Source organism: Amblyraja radiata, chromosome 15, assembly GCF_010909765.2.
Source record: "Amblyraja radiata isolate CabotCenter1 chromosome 15, sAmbRad1.1.pri, whole genome shotgun sequence".
Classification (NCBI taxonomy): Eukaryota; Metazoa; Chordata; class Chondrichthyes; order Rajiformes; family Rajidae; genus Amblyraja; species Amblyraja radiata.
Genome location: NC_045970.1, coordinates 12,311,532 through 12,331,672, shown reverse-complemented (window position 1 = coordinate 12,331,672; position 20,141 = coordinate 12,311,532). Strand labels below are relative to the sequence as shown.

The 20,141-nt window shown below is 42.5% G+C and overlaps 1 protein-coding gene across 2 annotated transcripts in view; it reads left to right on the top strand.

The window, feature by feature from the left end:
- inpp5a (inositol polyphosphate-5-phosphatase A) overlaps window positions 1–20,141 on the top strand; it is a 572,966-nt gene that overhangs the window by 517,503 nt on the left and 35,322 nt on the right. For both annotated transcript variants that reach the window (XM_033033641.1, XM_033033642.1), the window contains exon 12: window positions 4,600–4,673. In XM_033033641.1, coding sequence (XP_032889532.1) covers window positions 4,600–4,673 — 74 coding nt within the window. The remainder of the gene's footprint in view (window positions 1–4,599; window positions 4,674–20,141) is intronic.

Sequence of the window (20,141 nt, the reverse complement as noted above, 5' to 3'; positions counted from 1 at the left end):
TCCCATTTCTGATCAACACTGTTTGACTTTGGCAGTGTTTAGCTGTCCATCCCAACTATCCCTTTTAAGAAGAAGGGTCTCGACCCGAAGAGACTGAAGAAGGGTCTCAACCCGAAACGTCACCCATTCCTTCTCTCCAGGGATGCTGCCCGTCTTGCTGAGTTACTCCAGCATGTTGTGTCTACGATTTAAACCAGTATCTGCAGTTCCTTCCTACACATCCCTTTTAACCAAGGGCTTAAGTGCAGCCCGAATGTTTACAATATTGTTTTGATGTTGACCAAAAGTCAACATCAAATATCGGCATTCTTTAATGTAGAGCTCTGAAGCTAGGCACTCACTGCCAATCAGCACCACTGTCCCTCGTGCCCACAGAGTGGTAGCTGGGAGTTCACAATATGTTCACAAGCACACATTTTTGGAAGACAGTCATCACTGATATATGTGGCATTCTGTAGGAGAATATTTGGCTCTGCTGTTGCGACTGGGCTGCTCTCCCCATCGAGGTCAAGCTCAAGGTCAAGGTCCATTCATTCCCAACTTCGTTGCCATAGGACTGTTGCAAAGGGCCACAGCATGTCCCTGCCATGTGTGACAGCCTGCTGCTCTCTGCAACGTCACAGAGGTCACCCAGTTGCTATGTTGTACCTCCTGCAATCTCATCTAATGTTGTTCAAGGTGTGGACTCTTATACATCGGTGAGGCCAAACGTAGTCTAGGCGATTGTTTCGCTGAACACCCGGCAGTAGGAACATTGATTTCTCTAATTTTAATCCTTGTATCCCCTCTCTCTACATCCCTCCCTCACCCAAGTTGTTGTACTAGCTTCATAGCCGTCTTGTTGAGTTTCATTGTCTGTAACTCGTTTTCACCTTGGCCACAGCTACCGATGGCCTGGTTCCTCTATCATCGTTACATTTTGCATATCATTTATTCATTTGTTCTATATCTCTCTATACCACCGTCTATGTCTCACGTTTCTCTTTCCTCTGACTCAGTTCGAAGAAAGGTCTCGACCGGAAACATCACCTATACCTTTTCTCCAGAGATGCTGCCTGACCTGCTGAGTTACTCCAGCTATTTGTGTCTATCTTCGGTTTAAACCAGTTTAATCTGCAGTTCCTTCCTGCATGCTAATTTGCCTGTTTTGATTGTGGGTACACTGTGGCACCTCAGGCATTGGGATTTGAGAGCGTCACATGGGCCCTCTCCATAATAACCCAGCCCTGTCCACCACAGGAAAGGTTTCCGCTCCCACAGTGTGCAGGTGCTGTGCATTATGAGAAGAAAGTCGCGATGGTCAATGCCTCATTTCTAAGCAGTGGGCATGATATCCTCATCCTCAGGGAAATGAATTGTTAGACTATTCCTCTGACCACCATTATCCTTGCAGACAAAAGCCACCTTCTTTTTCCCTGACTCCTAACACTAGTCTGGCCTCCGGCCTCACAGCTCATGGCTTTACATGAGTCACATAAGTGTGAGGATTGTAGTGGGGAGTGCCGTGGTCTTAATGAAAGAGAGCCAGCTGTCTATATTATTAAGGGCTTGTAATATAACTCATCTATAACTCATCCATGCAGCACAGATACGGGGGGTTTCATCATAGTGTGCAGGGAACACATCATTTTACCCCTTGGGAAGTGCAGCGTTTGCACCCTGCATGATGCCGACCGAAGAACAGCAGGAGTTAAAGAAACAACGTGATTTAGAAGGACACCAGGTGCACCAGCAAGACGTTGACAGCCTCATCTCCCAGCAGAGGAATAAGACAGTGACTGCCTGGGCTACAATGGGCTCTCTGAATGAGGGACACTTTCCATAAGGATAAATATAACACCCAGTACAGACGATGACCCCTCTTCAGAGTCCACTCTGTAACATTGATAATCAGCTGAGAGAGCCCAGGTGAGAAATAATAATCTCTCTCGTCCTCCTTTACCGGGCCACTTGCACTGATCATAAAACATTAAAGAATGAATCCCATATCCAATTACTGAAATGGCTTGCTCCAACTATTTTCAGTGGTTTACAGCTCACCCTGACATATCTTGCGAGGACTTAATATTTATTTCTATATTGATTGAATGAGCGGGGAGTCTCACATCTGGAGGAGGTAGCTGGAGCCCCCTCCTGGCAATGTTTTTCCCACAGTGGACCTGGCCAGTATCCTTGGATCACAGGACCTTTCCTCCTGTTACCTATTGCACCACAGTCTTTTTTAAGCACTTTCATGTCCCTTTGAGTGCAAGAGCCTTTTTTTCTTTTCAATTTCCCCCTTCCTTCTGCAAAAACTAACTGCTAAATAACTTTTTGAGTCAAGCAGCATCTGTCGGGGCTAAGGAACGGACGACGTTTGGGGTCGAGAGAGGACTAAAGAAGGGTCTCGACCCGAAACATCACCCATTCCCTCTCTCCAGAGACGCTGCCCGAGTTACTCCAGCATTTTGTGTCTATGTTTGGGGTCGAGACCCTGACTCAGGCCAAGCTTCGAGATGCCCAGCCTGATTTTAACCCCTCCTATGCACCACCTCTTGCTGGCTTAACATTGCAGTCATACTGCACCAGAATTGAAATACGTTTAAAATGCAGATGTGGAAAGCCGTGCTTATTTTGTCGAAAGTTAATAAGCCATTCAGAATTTTCAAAAGACAGTTGTTCAACAGAATGCTTTGGATGGAGTTCAGAAGTCCATGTTTGATAAAGCAGTGGAAATATTTGAACAATGTTGCCGGTGTTGCAAACTGAAAGGCCGGTGGTTCCTGCCTCTAAATGCAAAGGTGGGAGAGCTGGTCACCCTTGCAGGTGGTTCAGGTGACTGCTTTCCTGCAGATAATTAATGAGTACAAGTAGCTGCTAATTTTGCATTTCAGGGATGATTTATGAGGTGGCATGGGATAGAGGGACATAATCTAATTTAGATCAACACCTCTGCCACCCATACAATGGTATCTGCACAGCTGTGAGATGAGAGATGATTAATGGGCAGTAGTGTAAACATGCTGTAGTCATAAAAGGTGTTATTTTGATGACATACTTGTCAGAATAGGAAATGGCACTTACAAAGAGTGATGGTCAGTAGCAGAACAGATTATTATGAGCTTTCAGTCACTTATTCACTTGCAATCCAGGTTGAGTACAAATATTGATGCAAAGATAATGCTGTTTGTAACAATTTGAATAGCTGTTTGTTTAAAAGCTGCTAATAGCTGCATGATCTAACCTTGGGCTTCAGTAAAAGTTAAAGAGAATGTATCACAACTCTTTTAATGGGAGAATAATGCACAAGGGCAGTATTATCGGGAGAAAATGAATGTCATTAGTTTCAGACTCGTGAGATTGTATTCATTTCAGGCCATCGCAAACAAAATTGAATGTTATCCTCCAACCTAGCTCCACAAATAGTGAGAACGACCCAGTCTTCTTCCTATCTGCACCCACCACCAGCCCACCCCTTCCCAGCAACCACAACCCACTGCAGTTCCCCCCCCCCACCCCCCGTCCCCCCACCACCACACCAACCCCCCCACCACACCAACACCACTCGTGTTTTACGAATCTTGCATTCAATCCTGAAATGCAGGCATAAACGTTCATTTACAGTTTAAAGCTACTGAAGATTTTGCCTGCCCCAGCAGATTAGCTGCTATTCAGCAACAAATGGACTTTGAGGAGATTGATAATTTGAGCCTCAAATAGGTTTTCGCTAATGTGTAGAAAGGAACTGCAGATGCTGGTTTACACCAAAGATAGACACAAATTGCTGGAGTACCTCAGCGGGACAGGCAGCATCTCGGGTTTCGGATCGAGACCCTTGTTTTAACCCAAAATGTCACCCATTCCTTCCCTCCAGAGATGCTGCCTGTCCTGCCGAGTTACTCCAGCATTTTGTGTCTATCTTAGGTTTTCGCTAACCCCGTTTTAATATCAAACCTAACATTGGTTTTAGCACTGTTGTAGGTAAGACCATCGGGGTAGGTTAAATGAAAAATAAAGATGGGAAAAGAATGAAAGCAATATTTGGGAGTGGAGGGACCACCTTTGTGGTCAAGCAGTAACATCTAAAAATAAATATTGTAAAAAGGTCAACTGCACTGAACTGTCAGTGATATGTTGACAAGCACATTTCTTGTTTGAGTTACTCCAGTTTTTTGTGTCTATCTTCTGGCAAATAACAAGTTTGTTCAATAAATGGCGAATGCACGCATAGATTAGGAAGTTCCCGGGTTTCATCCACGTCTGAATTATCAGGTGGTCTTGGACAGTGCACGATAATTGCCTTTTGTCTTTGTTGGATGGCAAGGAGTAAATCAGCCAGGATTCGGCCTGGGACGAATCCTGGATTCGGCCTCAATGGTCCGAAAACCTGCCAACACTGACAAAGTGTCTGTGGTCGGATAACAGGATGCTATCAAGAAGAAAAGAGCTTCCGGAGACAAGAAAAGGAGAGAAATTAAAAAAAAATGAAAACTGTATGTGTGTGTGTGGTTTTCATTTAAATATATACCCATTCCACATGTATAATATAATATATATAAATGTAATTCCATAATTATGAAGTGCTATGAATTAATGTTTTGTTAATCAATTTCTTTGCAGCTTTTAGAATTTGACAGGGAGTTTTCGGTATTTAAAGACAAGTTGAGTGAACAAGAGATTGCATTTCCACCCAGGTATTACATTTATCTTTTCTTCTGTTTCAAACATTTAAACATGTCCTGCATGAAATGGAAAAAAAAGAACCCTGGATATTTAAAGTGTACAATTTTCTTCACAATGTTGTGATAGGTGGGTCTGTCCTTATCATCATCCTTTGCAAATGGTTTATTGGGACCAGAAATGATTAACAGGACCACAGCCTCCCAAAGAAAATGGGGAGAAAGTACTTTTGTGTTGGGACTTGACCTTTGATTGTGCATGTCATTTAAATCCCGTGCATTATTAATGCTCTGTTTTTTTTTAAATCTTGCTCTCATGTTAAGGGATTATGAAAATATGTCCATGCATGTATTTCAGTGACTATTACTCGTTAACATTGAAGTATGGCGTCATCTATTTCAGATGCTGAAATTAATTGGATATAATTCTGACGACTTGGATAGTGTATGTCATAAGTATAGATAAGTCTAGTTTCCTGACATACTACGAAAAAACTAAAAATACAAAACCTCAACGCAACACCAATTAATAATGAAAACATTCCATTATAAATGTATAGGAATCTGCTACAAAGCAAGTCTAGAGCAATGCCTTTTGTTATTTACTGAGCCATTTACGGTTATGTGTTTCGTGAGGCTAGATTTTGCCTGATACACACCACTACCAATGCTCACTTACTCGATGCACAAGACTGCCAATGCTCGCTGCCCTCCCAAGGTTTTTCCGTAGCTGCATTACCTGATATGTTTTCATGGTATCGATAAAACTGGAAGTCTCAATTCCACAGATATTCTCCAAGATGTAGAGAAGGCCTCAATTGGTAAATCCTCAACCCTGCTCCTATGGTCTTTCGACAGAGTGCAATTATCAAAAACCTTTCTCACTATTTACAAATCCCTCTCCTTGTGGGAGGCATTTATAAAATCTTTGGTACTGATTTATGTATTTTCTACATTAAATTCCTGGAACATAATTAAGATGGCAAATAAAAAAAGTTCACAACATTTACTGGCAGAGATCTTTTTAACCCAGATTGGCATGCTAGCAACGGGTGCCCAGGTTGTTGTAAAGCTGAGAATCTAGTCACATCAGTGCTTCCCTTCTGCACTCAGTGGCGAGGCAGTGATAGAGCAGGAAGTTGGTAGTATCATACATGTGTCAATGTTCCACACTGCAATGCACACACCTGGATCTCAAGACAAGCTGGCCCATGTTGAGGGCATAACCACTCGTTCACTATAGAACTCAGCACCAGAGGTAGATATGTTTTGGAAAGGCTCTAGCACCAAGTAATTTGAACATTAGATAGACACAAAATGCTGGAGTAACTCAGCGGGACAGGCAACATCTCTGGAGAGAAGGAATGGGTGACGTTTTGGGTCGAGACCCTTCTTTCGACCTGAAACGTCAACCAGTCCTTCTCTCCAGAGATGCTGCCTGTCCCGCTGAATTACTCCAGCATTTTGTGTCTATCTTTGGTTTAAACCAGCATCTGCAGTTCCTACCTGTATAATTTGAACATTAAATCTATTATGTTGCAATGTTAGTATTCATAACACTGACACTGTTGTTTCTTTCTTGACATCTACTGAGAAATATCTGGCAGTATTTTTTTCAACACCCCTCAATCCTTCAGTGAAGTAAAATTTTTAAGGGGTATCACTGATATGGAATCAATGATTTACAAATGAGTTTACATTTGGGCAAAAGATTTCTGCAATATCTTATCCCACTCTAATCAGACAAACAGCGGGTTTATTTTCACCTCCTGCCTGTGAGCTTTCACCTCACAATTTATATAGATGGGGAAAAAAGGCCCTGTCATTTCTTTAAACATTTGGATATGCTGTTAAGAAAAGCAGAGTGTGCCAAGGAAGGTAGCATTAAAAAGAAAACAAAGTGCATAGAGGATTGGATAGAAAATTGGACCATGGCAAGTATTAGAAAGTTTTTAGATTGAACCAGATTAAAAGAGAGTACTCATCTTCAAAATAGTCTCAGGGGATATTTTGAGTTTAAAATCTCATCCACCGGCCTAGATATTTATTGTTATTGTGGGAGGCACTTTTCACACGGCATCTCTATGAAATGCTGAAATGAGTGGATCAGATGCACCTGGGAATAGGACGAGGTTTGTGGCGAATGCGGGGGAGAGGACCGGTGGTCTGAGCCTCAGTCACAACATGTACTCCGTTTCTGGGAGCAATTAGAGTCATATCGCATGGAAACAGCTCCGCTGCCCAACTCGTCCATGCTGTCCAAGTGGCCCCAGCTCACTTGTCCCTCGTTTCCCTTTCCCCTGACTAGTCTGAAGAAAGGTCTCGACCAGAAACGCCACCCATTCCTTCTAGTCGTTGAGTCATAGAGTGATACAGTGTCGAAACAGGCCCTTCAGCTCAACTTGCTCACACCGGCCAACATGTCCCAGCTACACTAGTCCCACCTGCCCGTGTTTGGTCCATATTCCTCCAAACCTGTCCTATCCATGTACCTGCTTCTTAAGTGTTGGGATAGTCCCTGCCTCAACTACCTCCTCTGTCAGCTTATTCCATACATCCACCACCCTTTGTGTGAAAACGTTACCCCTCAGATTCCTATTAAATCTTTACCCCTTCACCTTAGACCTATATCCTCTTGTCCTCGATTCACCTACTCTGGGCAAGAGACTCTCCAGAGAAGCTGCCTGTGCCACTGATTTACTCCAGCATTTTGTGCCCATGTCGCTCCAAATCATTTCTATCCATGTACCTGTCCAAATGTCTTCTAAATGTGATTAGTGTAGCTTGCTCAACTACTTCATCTGGCAGGTCGTTCCATATACCCACATGCAACAAAGATTGTTCCTCTTGCCTTAAACCTCTAGATTCCCCCTAACCTCGCAAAAGGATATCTTGTATGGAAAAGATTGGGGACCAGAGTCAATCACAGAGTTGGGTTAAAGGTGGAGAGTTATCAGAGAGTTGGGGCCAAAAGACAAGTGGAGCAAGAATATCAGAAGGTCAGATATAGTTGGGTTTAAATATTTAATATTTTTGAGTAATAATAAATGCAGATGGATTTATAATGTGATAAAAGGAAAATATCCTTAAGCTGCCAAATAGCACATTACAAATAATGTGAAACTTCATGCTCAAAAATATTCTGGTTATATATCACTTTTCTGTGTGCGCATTGATGTGTTTATTTGTGTTTCTGTGTGTGCACATGCAAACCCAAGTTGAGTTTTTATTTCAGTTTTATTATCTCTATTGATTCTCTGTGCATCTCACATCTCTATATATTACACTGCATATTTTTCCTTTTCAAATATGTATTGATGCCTTTTGAAATTTATATTGCATCTGCTTCCATCATTCACTCAACCCTGTATTTCTGTACATGATGACTTGCTGCATCATTTATCTCTTGTCATCTCTTTAAATGTCTTTTTTTCCCCTTATCAATCATCCCATCTCTGAAAGAAGTTTCTCCATATATCCTATTTCCAGTCTTCTCTTAATCTTAAGGGCCTGTCCCACTTAGGCGATTTTTTAGGCGACTACAGGCGACAAGGCTGTCGCCACGTGGTCGCCGGGGTCTCGCCTGTATGGTCGTGAGTAGTCTCCTCAGTCGCTCAAAGAATCGTAGCGTTTTTCTGGTCACCACTGGATTTTGACATGTTCAAAACTTTTCGGCGACAGTTGGCTTGACGCCAATGAGCATAGCTTGACTTCTCCTGACGTAGGTGCTGTCGTAGGTTGTCGCCAGGATGACGTAGGTTGTCACCGGTGCTGACTTCGGTGAATTCCATTGGTGACTACCTGCATCAACCAGCGACAGGTGCCGGCAACTGAATTGTCTTCCCTTGTCGTAGCTTGTCGCAGGTGGACGTTGGTTGTCGTAGGTGTGGTCGTACGTAGACGTCCAAGTGGGTCGCCGGTTGTCGGTAGCTTGCCGTAGTTTGTCGTCGACTAGGTGGTAGGTTGTTGTAGCTTGTCGTAGACATTGTCATAGGAGGGGTCCAGTCGCTGGTTTTTCGGCGACCTGCTATGACTATGACAGTCACCGGCAGTCGCCGAATGAATCGCCTAAGTGGGACAGGCTCATTACCTGTTTCAAGGATAAGGTGCCGCACGTGAGGCTGGTGAGGAAGATGAGAGCCCATGGCATCAAAGGGCAGATACTAGCATGGAGAACAGGTTAGTTGGATGGCAGAAGGCAAAGAGTGGCAATAAAGGGAGCTTTTTCTGGTTTGCTGTCAGTGACTCATGGTGTTCTGTAAGAGACGGTACTGGGGCCGCTACTCTTCACGTTGTATATTAATAATTTGGATGAGGGGATTGATGGCTTTGTGGCAAAGATTGGGAATAAAATCATAGAGTGATACAGTGTAGAAACAGGCCCTTCGGCCCAACTGGCCCACACCAGCCAACAATGTCCTAGCTACACTGGTCCCACTTGCCTGCGCTTGGTCCATATCCCTCCAAACCTGTCCTATCCTTGTACCTGTCTAACTGTCTCTTAAACAATGGGATAGTCCCAGCCTCAACTACCTCCTCTGGCAGCTTGTTCCATACACCCACCACCTTTTGTGGGAAAAGGTTACCCCTCGGATTCCTATTAAATCTTTTCCCCTTCACCTGGAACCTATGTCCTCTGGTTCTCGATTCCACAACTCTGTCTAACTTCCTACACAACAGTAACTTCAGTACTTCTTCGACGGTAACACTGACTGCTCTCAAGACACTTCCATTGACTGCCCCAAGTTCCTCCATCCTACTGTCTTTCTCCTCGGTAAATACAGAGGAGAAATACTCATTGAGGATCTTGCCCATCTCCTGGGACTCTATACAGAGGTGACCACTTTGATTCCTGAGAGATCCCACTCTCTCTCTAGTTTCCCTTTTCCCCCTTATGTATTTATAAAATCTTTTGGGATTGTCCTTAAACTATCAGGATGATATGAAAATAGGTGGAGGGTCAGATAGTGCAGATAAAGCAGGGACTCTGCAGAAGGACTTGGATAGGTTGGGTGAGTGGGAAGAGAAGTGGCAGATGGAATATAGTGTAGCAAAGTGTGGAGTCATGCATTTTGGTAGTAGGAATAAAGGCGTAGGCTATTTTCTAAATGGGGAGAGAATCTTGAAATCGGAGGTGCAAAGGGACTTGTGAGTGCTGGTGCAGGATTCCCAAAAAGTTAATCTGCAAGGAATCGGTAGTAAAGAAAGCAAACTCAATGCTCCTATTTATTTCAAAAGAGCTAGAATACAAAACAGGGATGTAATGCTGACGCTTTATAAGGCGCTGGACAGGCCATATTTGGAATATTGTGAGCAATTATGGGCACCATATCTGAGGAAGGATATGCTGGCCCTGGAGAGGGCCCAGAGGAGGTTTACACGAATGATCCCAGGAATGAGTGGGTTAACATATGATGAGCGTTTGACAGCACTGGGCCAGTACTCGCTGGAGTTTAAAAGAATGAAGGGGGACCTCATTGAAACGTAACGAATAGTAAAATACTTGGATGGAGTGGATGTGGAGAGGATGTTTCCACTAGCGGGATAGTCTGGGACTAGAGTTCATAACCTCAGAATTAAAGGACGTTCCTTTAGGAAGGAGATGAGGAGGAATTTCTTTAGTCAGAGGGTGGTGAATCTCTGGCATGCTTTGTCGCAGAAGGCTGTGGAGTCCGTCAATGGATATTTTTAAGGCAGAGATAGATAGATTAATATGGGTATCAGGGATTATGGGGAGAAGGCAGGAGCAGGGGGTTGGAGGGAGAGATTGATCAGCCATGATTGAATGGCAGAGTAGACTTGATGGGCCGAATGGCCTAATTCTGCTCCTATCACATGACCTAATAATAAGTGACCCAGTTTCTGTAGTCTCTCCAATTAACTCATGTCAAGATATTGGATTGGTTAATATCTGCTTTTGTGAAGCAATCTCATTTAAAGGCAATTTAACTAGCATTAGATTGCTCCAGCAATCATCTGCAGATATAATTGTGCCCATCAGAAATCTGCACTGGCATTTACTCCCAATTTTCATATGAGCTTTCACTATCAGGTACATACTTGAAAATGGTATTGGTCACCCATTCAACACTCGCTTCTGTCCTAACTTCCATGAATTGGAGATTGTTGGTGTAACTTGACAACTTTCCAGACAATCAGATGCTTTTCAATTGGTAAATCCATTCCAGATCCCATTCCAGACATATTGTCCTATCTACACAACATTATTTAACTTCATGATAGGTACATCACTAATGAGCTGAGATAACCTAGATGACACCACATAATCTCTCACGTTTTCTGTTGCAGGATCACCTCTACTGATCATAACACATTAACAAATGAATGTCTGATCATTTAATGAAATGGCTTGCCACTACTGTTTAACAACTTGGGCTCTTCCTAAGGTGGGGTCCAGGTGGGAGGGTCTCTTGCCAGTCCTGATCTACCTCCTGACATTTATCGCACTGGGTGACCATGATTGCGAGTGTCTGGTTCTCATGGGGATTAGTTTAGTTTTGAGATACAGGGTGGAAACAGGCCCTTCGGCCCACCCAGTCCGCACTGACCAGCGATCCTTACACACCAACTATCCTATATACACTAGGGACGATTTTACATTTACATCAAGCCAATTAACCTACATACCTGTTCGTCTTTGGAGTGTGGGAAGAAACTGAACATCTCGGAGAAAACCCACGCAGGTCACGGGGCGAACATACAAACTCCGTACAGACAGTACGCGTAGTCAGGATCGAACCTGGGTCTCTGCCGCTGTGAGGCAGCTCTGCAGCACTGTGCCGCCCTTGTGGCAGCCTTCTCTTATTGCAAGTTGTTGAACTGAATATTTTAGCATGTTTCTGAGTGGAAACCATTATAATGGGGTTTCAAATGGCTTCTTAGCCAGATTCACGCTTAATCTTGGGTGAAACTAAATATGTGATAGCACCATGTGGAGCACTGGTTTAGCTCACCAAACCAAGGAATAATTCACATCTTGTGTTCTTAGTACCATTTCAACAAATCCTTTTTTTGCCCTTTAAAGGACCTGAATTTTCTCATATCTCTAGTCTGGAATTGTTCTCAATATTTTGACAACTAACTTAATGTCTTAAGTTTAGGTTTCAACATAATCTTAATTTTGCATTCAATATTTATATTTCGAAGGTCAAGGATCCCACATGCATTTTAACAGCTTTCTAAATTTGCACTTGCCTTGTCACACACATAACTGCATAAAGCTCCAAGCAAAACACAAAGTGCTGGAGAAACTCAGCTGGTCAGGCAGCAGCTGTGGGGGCAATGGACAGACAATGTTTTGGGTTGAGGCCCTACTTCAGACTGATTGAGTAGTGGGATAAAAGCTGAAGAAGAGAGGTGGGGGTGGGGCTATGCTTGGCAAGTAATAACTGGATACAAATGAGGGTTGGAACTCTTTATGTTCTGCATCCACCTCAGTATTGTGTTACTTACAGTAGCTCACTTTGCCTCGACCCTGCATTCTACCAAAATAACACACTTTTCTGCATAAACTTTCATCTTTCATGTACCTGCCCAACATGACAGCCCCTCTATATCCCCAGGTCAGTTAACCATATTTCCAAGTGTCATATCATCTGCAAATTTTTAAATTATGCCCGTGATGAAGTCATTAACTTACAATATTTAAAAGAGTGCAGTGATGCATGACGATATTCAGACAGGAAATACGACCACAGTCCCATCCTCACTGAATGAAGTGGAAAGAAATTGCATTGATCCAGTGGCTTCCATTCCCTTGTAACGTCCCAAAGCACTGCACAGCTATCAAATTGCCTTTGAACTGTTGTGACTGTCATCCTAAAGGCAATTGTGGCATTAAGTTCTCACAGCCAGTAATGAGATAACTGACCAAGCACCCTGGATTTAGTGTTGCCGGTAGAGGATTATCGTTGACAGAGATACTAGAGGATTCATCTGCTGCCTATGGCCAGTGTGCCCAGGAATGTTTTACATCAGTAGGAAGGGAAGAGAGGCTTTTGGTTTAATGCCTAATCTGAAAGACTACATGTCCGGCAATCTTTTGATATTAAACTGACACAGTACTTGAGACCTTTATTTTTCACCCAGAAAATAAGAATGTAAGCAATGAGCTAAGGCTAAAGCAAATGTCAATTGAGAAATGATCGGCAGTTCATTACTGGGAAAATCTTGGTCCCGCCCATACTGAATTTATTGATTTCAGTGATTCACAGTTTTAATGGTCTCCTTCCAAAACCCTCGTAAATGACAAATTCATTGCAGATTCACTATGTTTACACATCACTTAAACATATTAGGTTGGAAAACCACACATTTAAGTTTGCTGATGACTAATTTAGATTGCATTTAAATAGTGGAGATTGAAGCATTATCGTAGAATGAAATGAAAGTGACATGAATAGGCAAAACCATGGCAAGTGGATTTCAATATAGGCAAATATGAAGTTATCTACTGTGTATCTAAAGATGGTAATTGGTGAATAGTAATATAAATGGTGATAAACTAGAAGCAATGGAGATCTAAACAACTTGTTCTTGGATTATTCAAATGTAGGTACAAGTATAAAAGATAATCAAAAAACATGGAGTTTTTACCAGGAGCATTAGAGAAGAAGATATTGCCTGCATTCTTGCAGTTTTAGACAAAACCTCTGATCAGATCACAACTGGAGTACTCTGCATATTCCTGTATGCCATATCTGAGTAGTACAGCTGTGCGGCTCGTAGAGCTGCTGCCTCACAGTGCCAGAGACCCTGGATGAATCCTAACCTTTGGTGATATCTGTTTGGAGTTTGGACATTCTCCCTGTGAACACATGGGTTTCGTGCGGATGCTCCAGTTTCCCCCACTTCCCAAGGACATGCGTGTTTGCAGGCTAACTAACTTCTGCAAGTTGCCTCTCGCGTGTAGAGAATGGATGCAAAAGTGGGATAACAGAGAACTAGTAAGAATGGATGATTGATTATCGGCGAGGATGTAGTGGGCCATTTGGCCTGTTTCCATGCTATATCTTTCAACCAGTCAATATTTTGATAGGCGCGCAATAGATTTAACAGAACGGTACCTGAATTCCAAAAAGGTAACTTTTAAAGAGATCTTACAGGTGCTGAGATGGACACAAAATGCTGGAGTAATTCAGAGGGACAGGCAGCATCTCTGGATAGAGGAATGGGTGACATTTCAGGTTGTGACCCATTTTCAGACAGAGTCAGGGAAGAGGCAGGCACGGAGATAAGGAAGGTTAATGTGTAAAAACGAGACATCAAAAGAGATGAAGCCCGAGGAAAATGTTGAATAGATCAGTTAGGAGAGGATGACAACAAAGCAAACAGAGATAAAATATAATCGGGGACATTCAGTCTGGTCGGAGAACTGGGAAGGGGAGATATGGAGAGAGAGTGAAAGCTAGGTTACTTGAAATTAGGGAAGTCAATATTAATACCACTGGAGTGTAAGCTGCCCAAGCGAAATGCTCATATATCTATATCTACCGATATCTTAATATATGTAGGTGTGTTGAATAATTGGAGTGAATAAATAAAGATAGGATTAATGTAAGGTTACTGTAACTTTGTAGATGATGGTCCTTGTGGCCTGGGTGGACCAATATGTCTATTTCCAGTCTATCTCTTTGATTCCTTTACTTGAAACCATTTTATAACAATTTTCTCAATTTGCAATATTAATATGATGACTTAAATTTGAAATGATGTAGCATCTGATGTGTCAAAAATTAAGCAAATGTGGCATATTTTGGTTGAGCAAAATAGAATGGTCAGAAATGGCACTGCACAATGTGAGGATGTCTCTTCTAAGCATGCAAATCCCAATCTATTGCACTTCAACTTTAAGGAATATGTTTGGGGACACCAGAACCGACTGTTGAGTCTTCCCGAGGTATCGTGGGCTGAACTGAACGAAACACCAGTTAAGGGAGGTGCCCACTTGATAGCCCCAATACTTGCATCTACAGGATGAGTTGTTTTTAAAGAGCTAGATAATATGTAGGTAGCTGTTTTTTGCATACGGAGTTATTTATTGGAAGTTGGTATATTTAGTTGGATAGTTAGATAATACTTTGGCTTTGGGCTTGGTTTTCTTAGTTGAGTGCTTATCCTGGAGTTGTAGCACAAGTACTTTATGTTTTAATTGTCATGAGGAAGCCATTCAACTGTAAAACAATTTAAATGCAGACAGTTTTAAATGAAAATATAATATTTCTGACTGTATTGAGCTCTTGGATTTACAAAAGAACTATTAACATAAATCAATTTATGTAGAAACATAACAATTTCTACATACAAGATGCTGCAAATGCTGGAATCTGGAGTCATCCACAAACAATCTGCTGGAGGAACTCACCAGGTCCAGTTGTATCTGTGGAGGTAAAATGGACAGTCATAAGGTCATTAGAATGAGTAGAATTAGGCCATTCCGCCCATTCAATCATGACTGATCTATCTCCCCCTCCTAACCCCATTCTCCTGCCTTCTCCCCATAACCTCTGACACCTGTACCAATAAAAAAAATCTATCTATCTCTGCCTTAAAAATATAAATTGATAGCCTCCACAGCCTTCTGTTGCAAAGAATTTCGCAGATTTACCACCATCTGACTAAAGAAATTCCTCCTCATACCCTTCATAAAATAGCGTCCTTTAATTCTGAGTCTATGACCTCTAGTTGCAGACACTCCCACTAATGAAAAAATTCCTCTCCACATCCACTCTATCCAAGTCTTTCACTATTCTGTTTGTTTCAGAGGTCCCCCCTCATTCTTCTAAACTCCAGCGAGTACTGGCCCAGTGCCAACAAACGCTCATCATAGGTTAACCTACTCATTCCTGGGATCATTCTTGTAATGGGTCAGGACTCTTCAACTGGACTTGTCAGATCTGACCCAAAATGTCGACTGTCCATTTCCCTCCACAGACATTGACTAACCCGATGAGTTCCTCCAGCAGATCGTTTGTTGGTAACAAATTTTAAATACTTCAATTTTGAATATTAGCAAATTAAGTTATTGAATTTGTTTGGAAGAATCATCTTTGATTGAGATGTCTTCAATACAATTGAGCTATCCATGATTCAGGCCCTTCCTAATCAGTCACATGAAGAGTATTATAATTATAAATAATGAGGTTGTTAAATTGAATCAGAGCTAGGACACACACAATTCATTTAAGTAATTAACTGTTCCCAGTTCTTCAGAACAAAATGCAATAAAATGAAATAAAATAAAGGTTGTCTTTAGTAAATGCTTTTCAAATATTGACATTATTTGGAATGATTATGTGAGGTCATTATTTAATATGCACTTCTGGTAGAGCAACAAATATCAAAAGCTTTTCTTTATATCAGTATTCCGGGAATAAGATGTATAATTAGTTTACTTTTCATTCAGTTTGTTCCCAACTATCACAGAAAATAAATATTGCATTTTTTCTCTTTTGATAGTTTCATCCCAAGTTACTTTTTTGACCTATCCACACAGACCTGCAGAGTTTCGAGCATGTCTGCTAACTTGCCAGGGCAAGCATCAAGCGAGTATCAGATTATTCTTAAAACACCAAACGGTGAAGGGACAACTGTATATCATTGCTCTCTTCATCACTGCAGTCTAGACCTGGCAAACACCCTGATGTGGGAAAGGAGCCATTCATTTAAACGCTGCGGCTGCAACTGCAATGTATTCCCCTCTGGGCACATTAGTAGTTTTAAACATAATCAATGCTTAATGGTTTCATAAATAATACAACTGTGATTATTAACAAATTATAATTTAATTTTATGAACTGCATAAGACTAATTATTCATCACCTTGTGTTTAATGTCAACCATGGCTCTTTTTCTTCCCCTTAGATTGCTTGCAACCATTGTATGTTAGGCAAAATGTGTTGAATATTGGAGTAAAATTAAAATTAAAATATGATCTTTCAAATAAAATGATTCAATTAGGATCTTGATATTGTTTCGGTACACTCAGACATCTAAGTAGGTATTTTATCATTGAACACAATAGGCAACTTTCTGAGATATTATCACATCTGACAATTTCAGCTTCTGGAAACAGATTGCACACTAGGGCAATATCACAATTGTTTTAATGTTTAAAAAAGCAAGCACATTTGATCAGCTAAAAGCAGCACCAAAATAAACTGGTCTTAGATGTCGACTGTACAACGTCACTAATATGCCTCTCAATGATAAAAGATACTTGCCAAGAGCAAATTTGGAGGACGTTGCTTTGTGAATATGAGTTTATCATAAGAGATTTTGAAATATTTATTGGGAGCACAGCACAACATCATTTCCATGTCACGCCTCCCTGGCTCCAGAATGAACGCTAACATGGGAAAGCCAAATTCTGCACAAATGTGTGCAGTGTTCAATCCTGTCACAACTGACCTGATGGATGACTTCTTGAGCGTAAGCAATATGAATTTACAGCTTGTATCGCATTCTTTGAATGAAAACACAAGGCACAGGAATGTAACTTTATCTATTTCAACCAAACGATGTACAAAGCCCCATTAATTATATTACGGAAAAAAGCAATAATCAAGGAGACAGAACCATTGACTAGATCACAAAATACCATCCATTTGTGCAGTACTTTATACATCATAGAAAATTTAAGGGGCTGTGCAAGTCGACAAGATTAAAACAACATATTTTGAAGAGAATTTTGAGGGTGGGATGAGTCGGGCAAGTCAAAGAGATTTAGGAAAGCAATTTCAGAGTTAAAGGCTCCATCAGTGGTTGATTGGGAATGCAGTAGTCTGCAGTGCAGAGGATGTCAGAAAAACAACATCAGAGTATATTGTTGTACTTCTGCTGTTGGAATAACTTAAGTCACGCACAGTGTTTAAGATCCAAATACTTTATTAGCATTACAGCATAGGTGACTTCATCTTAGCAGATAACTCAAAAGTGAGGGAGAAAGGGCAGAGAAGCTTTCTGTTAAACTAGTGGGCGTAACTACAAAGTATGACTCATAACATGAGTGACACTGATCTAAATCCTCCCTCTTAAAGAATTAAATGTCAGTACAAAACCATTGACTAACTAAGGCATGCATAGCAGTTGATAATAAGCTGGAGGAAAGTCAAACATAGCCCGGGTACTTCACGGTGGGCTTGCAAACATGACCAGCACGTGTGCGATAAAGACCATCTACGTTTTTCCCTAACGGAATGGAGCCGGTGTCTTCACTGGTGATGGAGATTGAACCAGCATTGCCGGTGATGAAACAGGGGACTGTGGCACAGGCGGAGGGTGCGTCCCCACGGGCAAAACAGCCATTCCAGAAGTGGGTTGTTGTGCTGGCGTATGCAGTTCGATGCCGCTGAACACGGACGGAAGTACACTTGTACGGTCTGGATAATACGGAGGTGGAGCTGGCTCATTCACAGGCAGGATATGTTGTCTGTTACGCCTGTAGGTGCCGCCATCATCACTGACCAGTTATGAGCGTGGATCAGAAGCAGTTCCAGAAATAACACCGATACGGTCATGGCCTTTGTCAGTTTGCAAACGAACCACCTGCCCCTAGGGTAATGGTGTCAGTGGCCTACTTGTTTTGTCATACCATTGTTTTTGAATGTCACGCTTTTGTTGTAACCTGGACTGGATTTCCGATGGTGGAACCACCTGTGGGATCAATGCCTGAACTGCCACAGGCACCGTGGCTCGGGTCTGCCTCGACAATAAACGTTGAGCAGGTGAACCCAAAATGGGGTCGCAGGAGATGTTGCGTAAGTTGAGTAGATCCAGCAACACGTTGGAATTAGCTCTGTACGAATGTTCCATGAGCTGTTTGATACTCTTGATAGCCCGCTCAACTAGCCCATTCGACTGTGGATATTCAGGGCTGCTGGTGATGTGGCGAAAACCCCAGCGTGCAGCTAACTCCTGAAGTGCTGCTGGTAAATTGACTGCCTTTATCAGATAACAGAATGCACGGAGCTCCGTGGTCTGCAAAATGGCGAGCAAGCTTTGAAACTACCCTGTGAGAAGTGGGGCTGCTAAGAAAATCAATGTCAAACCATCCAGAATACGAATCGACAAGTACCAGGTACTGCTTGCCATGCAATTCAAATGAGAGCTCTTCAGCGCGTCGTCAACAGAGCGCAGCGGATCATCGGGACAGAGCTACCAGCCTTGGAGGGCATCTACCACACGCGGTGCCTCAGGAAGGCCCTCAGCATCCATAAGAACTCATCACACCCCTGCCACGGTCTGTTTCAACTACTTCCCTCCGGCAGACGTTACAAGGCCTTCTACGCCCGAACCTCTAGACTCAGGAACAGTTTTATCCCAAGAGCTATAGCGGCTCTGAACCGGCCCTAATGAGTGCCCCCCCACCCACTCCCTTTGGACAGTCTCCCTCAGATGGTCACGTCAATCAATTCAGCTTGCTTATTGATGTATTGTATTTATTTACCTTTCTTGTACATCAGTGGAGCTGCACACTAAATCTCGTTGCACTGACGTGCAATGACAATAAAAGATATATTATTATTATTATTATTAATTATTATTATGTGTCGGTTGCCACTGTAGACCACGGGAGGGCAGGAGCCGGATGCGAAAGAAGTGGTTGCTTTTGTTGATGAGGTGCCAAGCTGTTACACACTGCACAGGACGCCACATTCTCGGTGATGTATTCAGCCATGCCAGGCCAGTAAACCATGTTTCTTGCCTGTAGAACGGTGGCTTCAGCTCCTGGGTGCCCTGCATTAAAATACTTGTTGTGCAGTGAAGCAGGAACCACATCCTTATGTCCTTTTACAATAATACCATCCTGCAGCACTAGCTCAGACTGGCAAAGGAAGGCCGAACTTGCAGCGGAACGTTGTAGCGTTTGTCTGGCCAGCCGCGCTTAATGACGGAGGCGAGTGACCGTAAGGTACTGTCAACAGCTGTGTGGGCAAGCAAGTCCTCCACACAGGATGAGGGAATAAAAGACACAGTCATTACGATAAAGTCATCATCTGGCGAGGACGGACCCTCTCAGGTCTTCCAGGGCGCATGCGAGAGAGTGTCAGCCAGGTGCATATTCTTACCACGTTTGTAGGTCAGAACAATGTCATATTTTTGAAGATGCAGCAGCATCCGCTGTAAGCGCCCTGGAGAGTCGTGGATCGGTTTGTTAAAGATGCTGATCAGAGGTTGGTGGTCAATTTCAAACGTGACCGTATGTCTGAAGATAAAGTTGTTAAATTTCTTGCAGGCAAAAACAACCGCCAGCTGCTCTTTCTCAATTTGGGCGTATCGTCGTTGTGTGTCAGTCCTAGTGCACAAGGCATAGGCGACAGGCTCATTGCCGCTACCATCATTTTGAAGACATGCTGTGCCCAATCCGTGTTGTGAAACGTCAAGTCAGTGTGACCGGTCGTTTAGGATCAAAATAAGCGAGAGTAAGAGCACAAGACATCTGCTGCTTAATAGTATCGAATG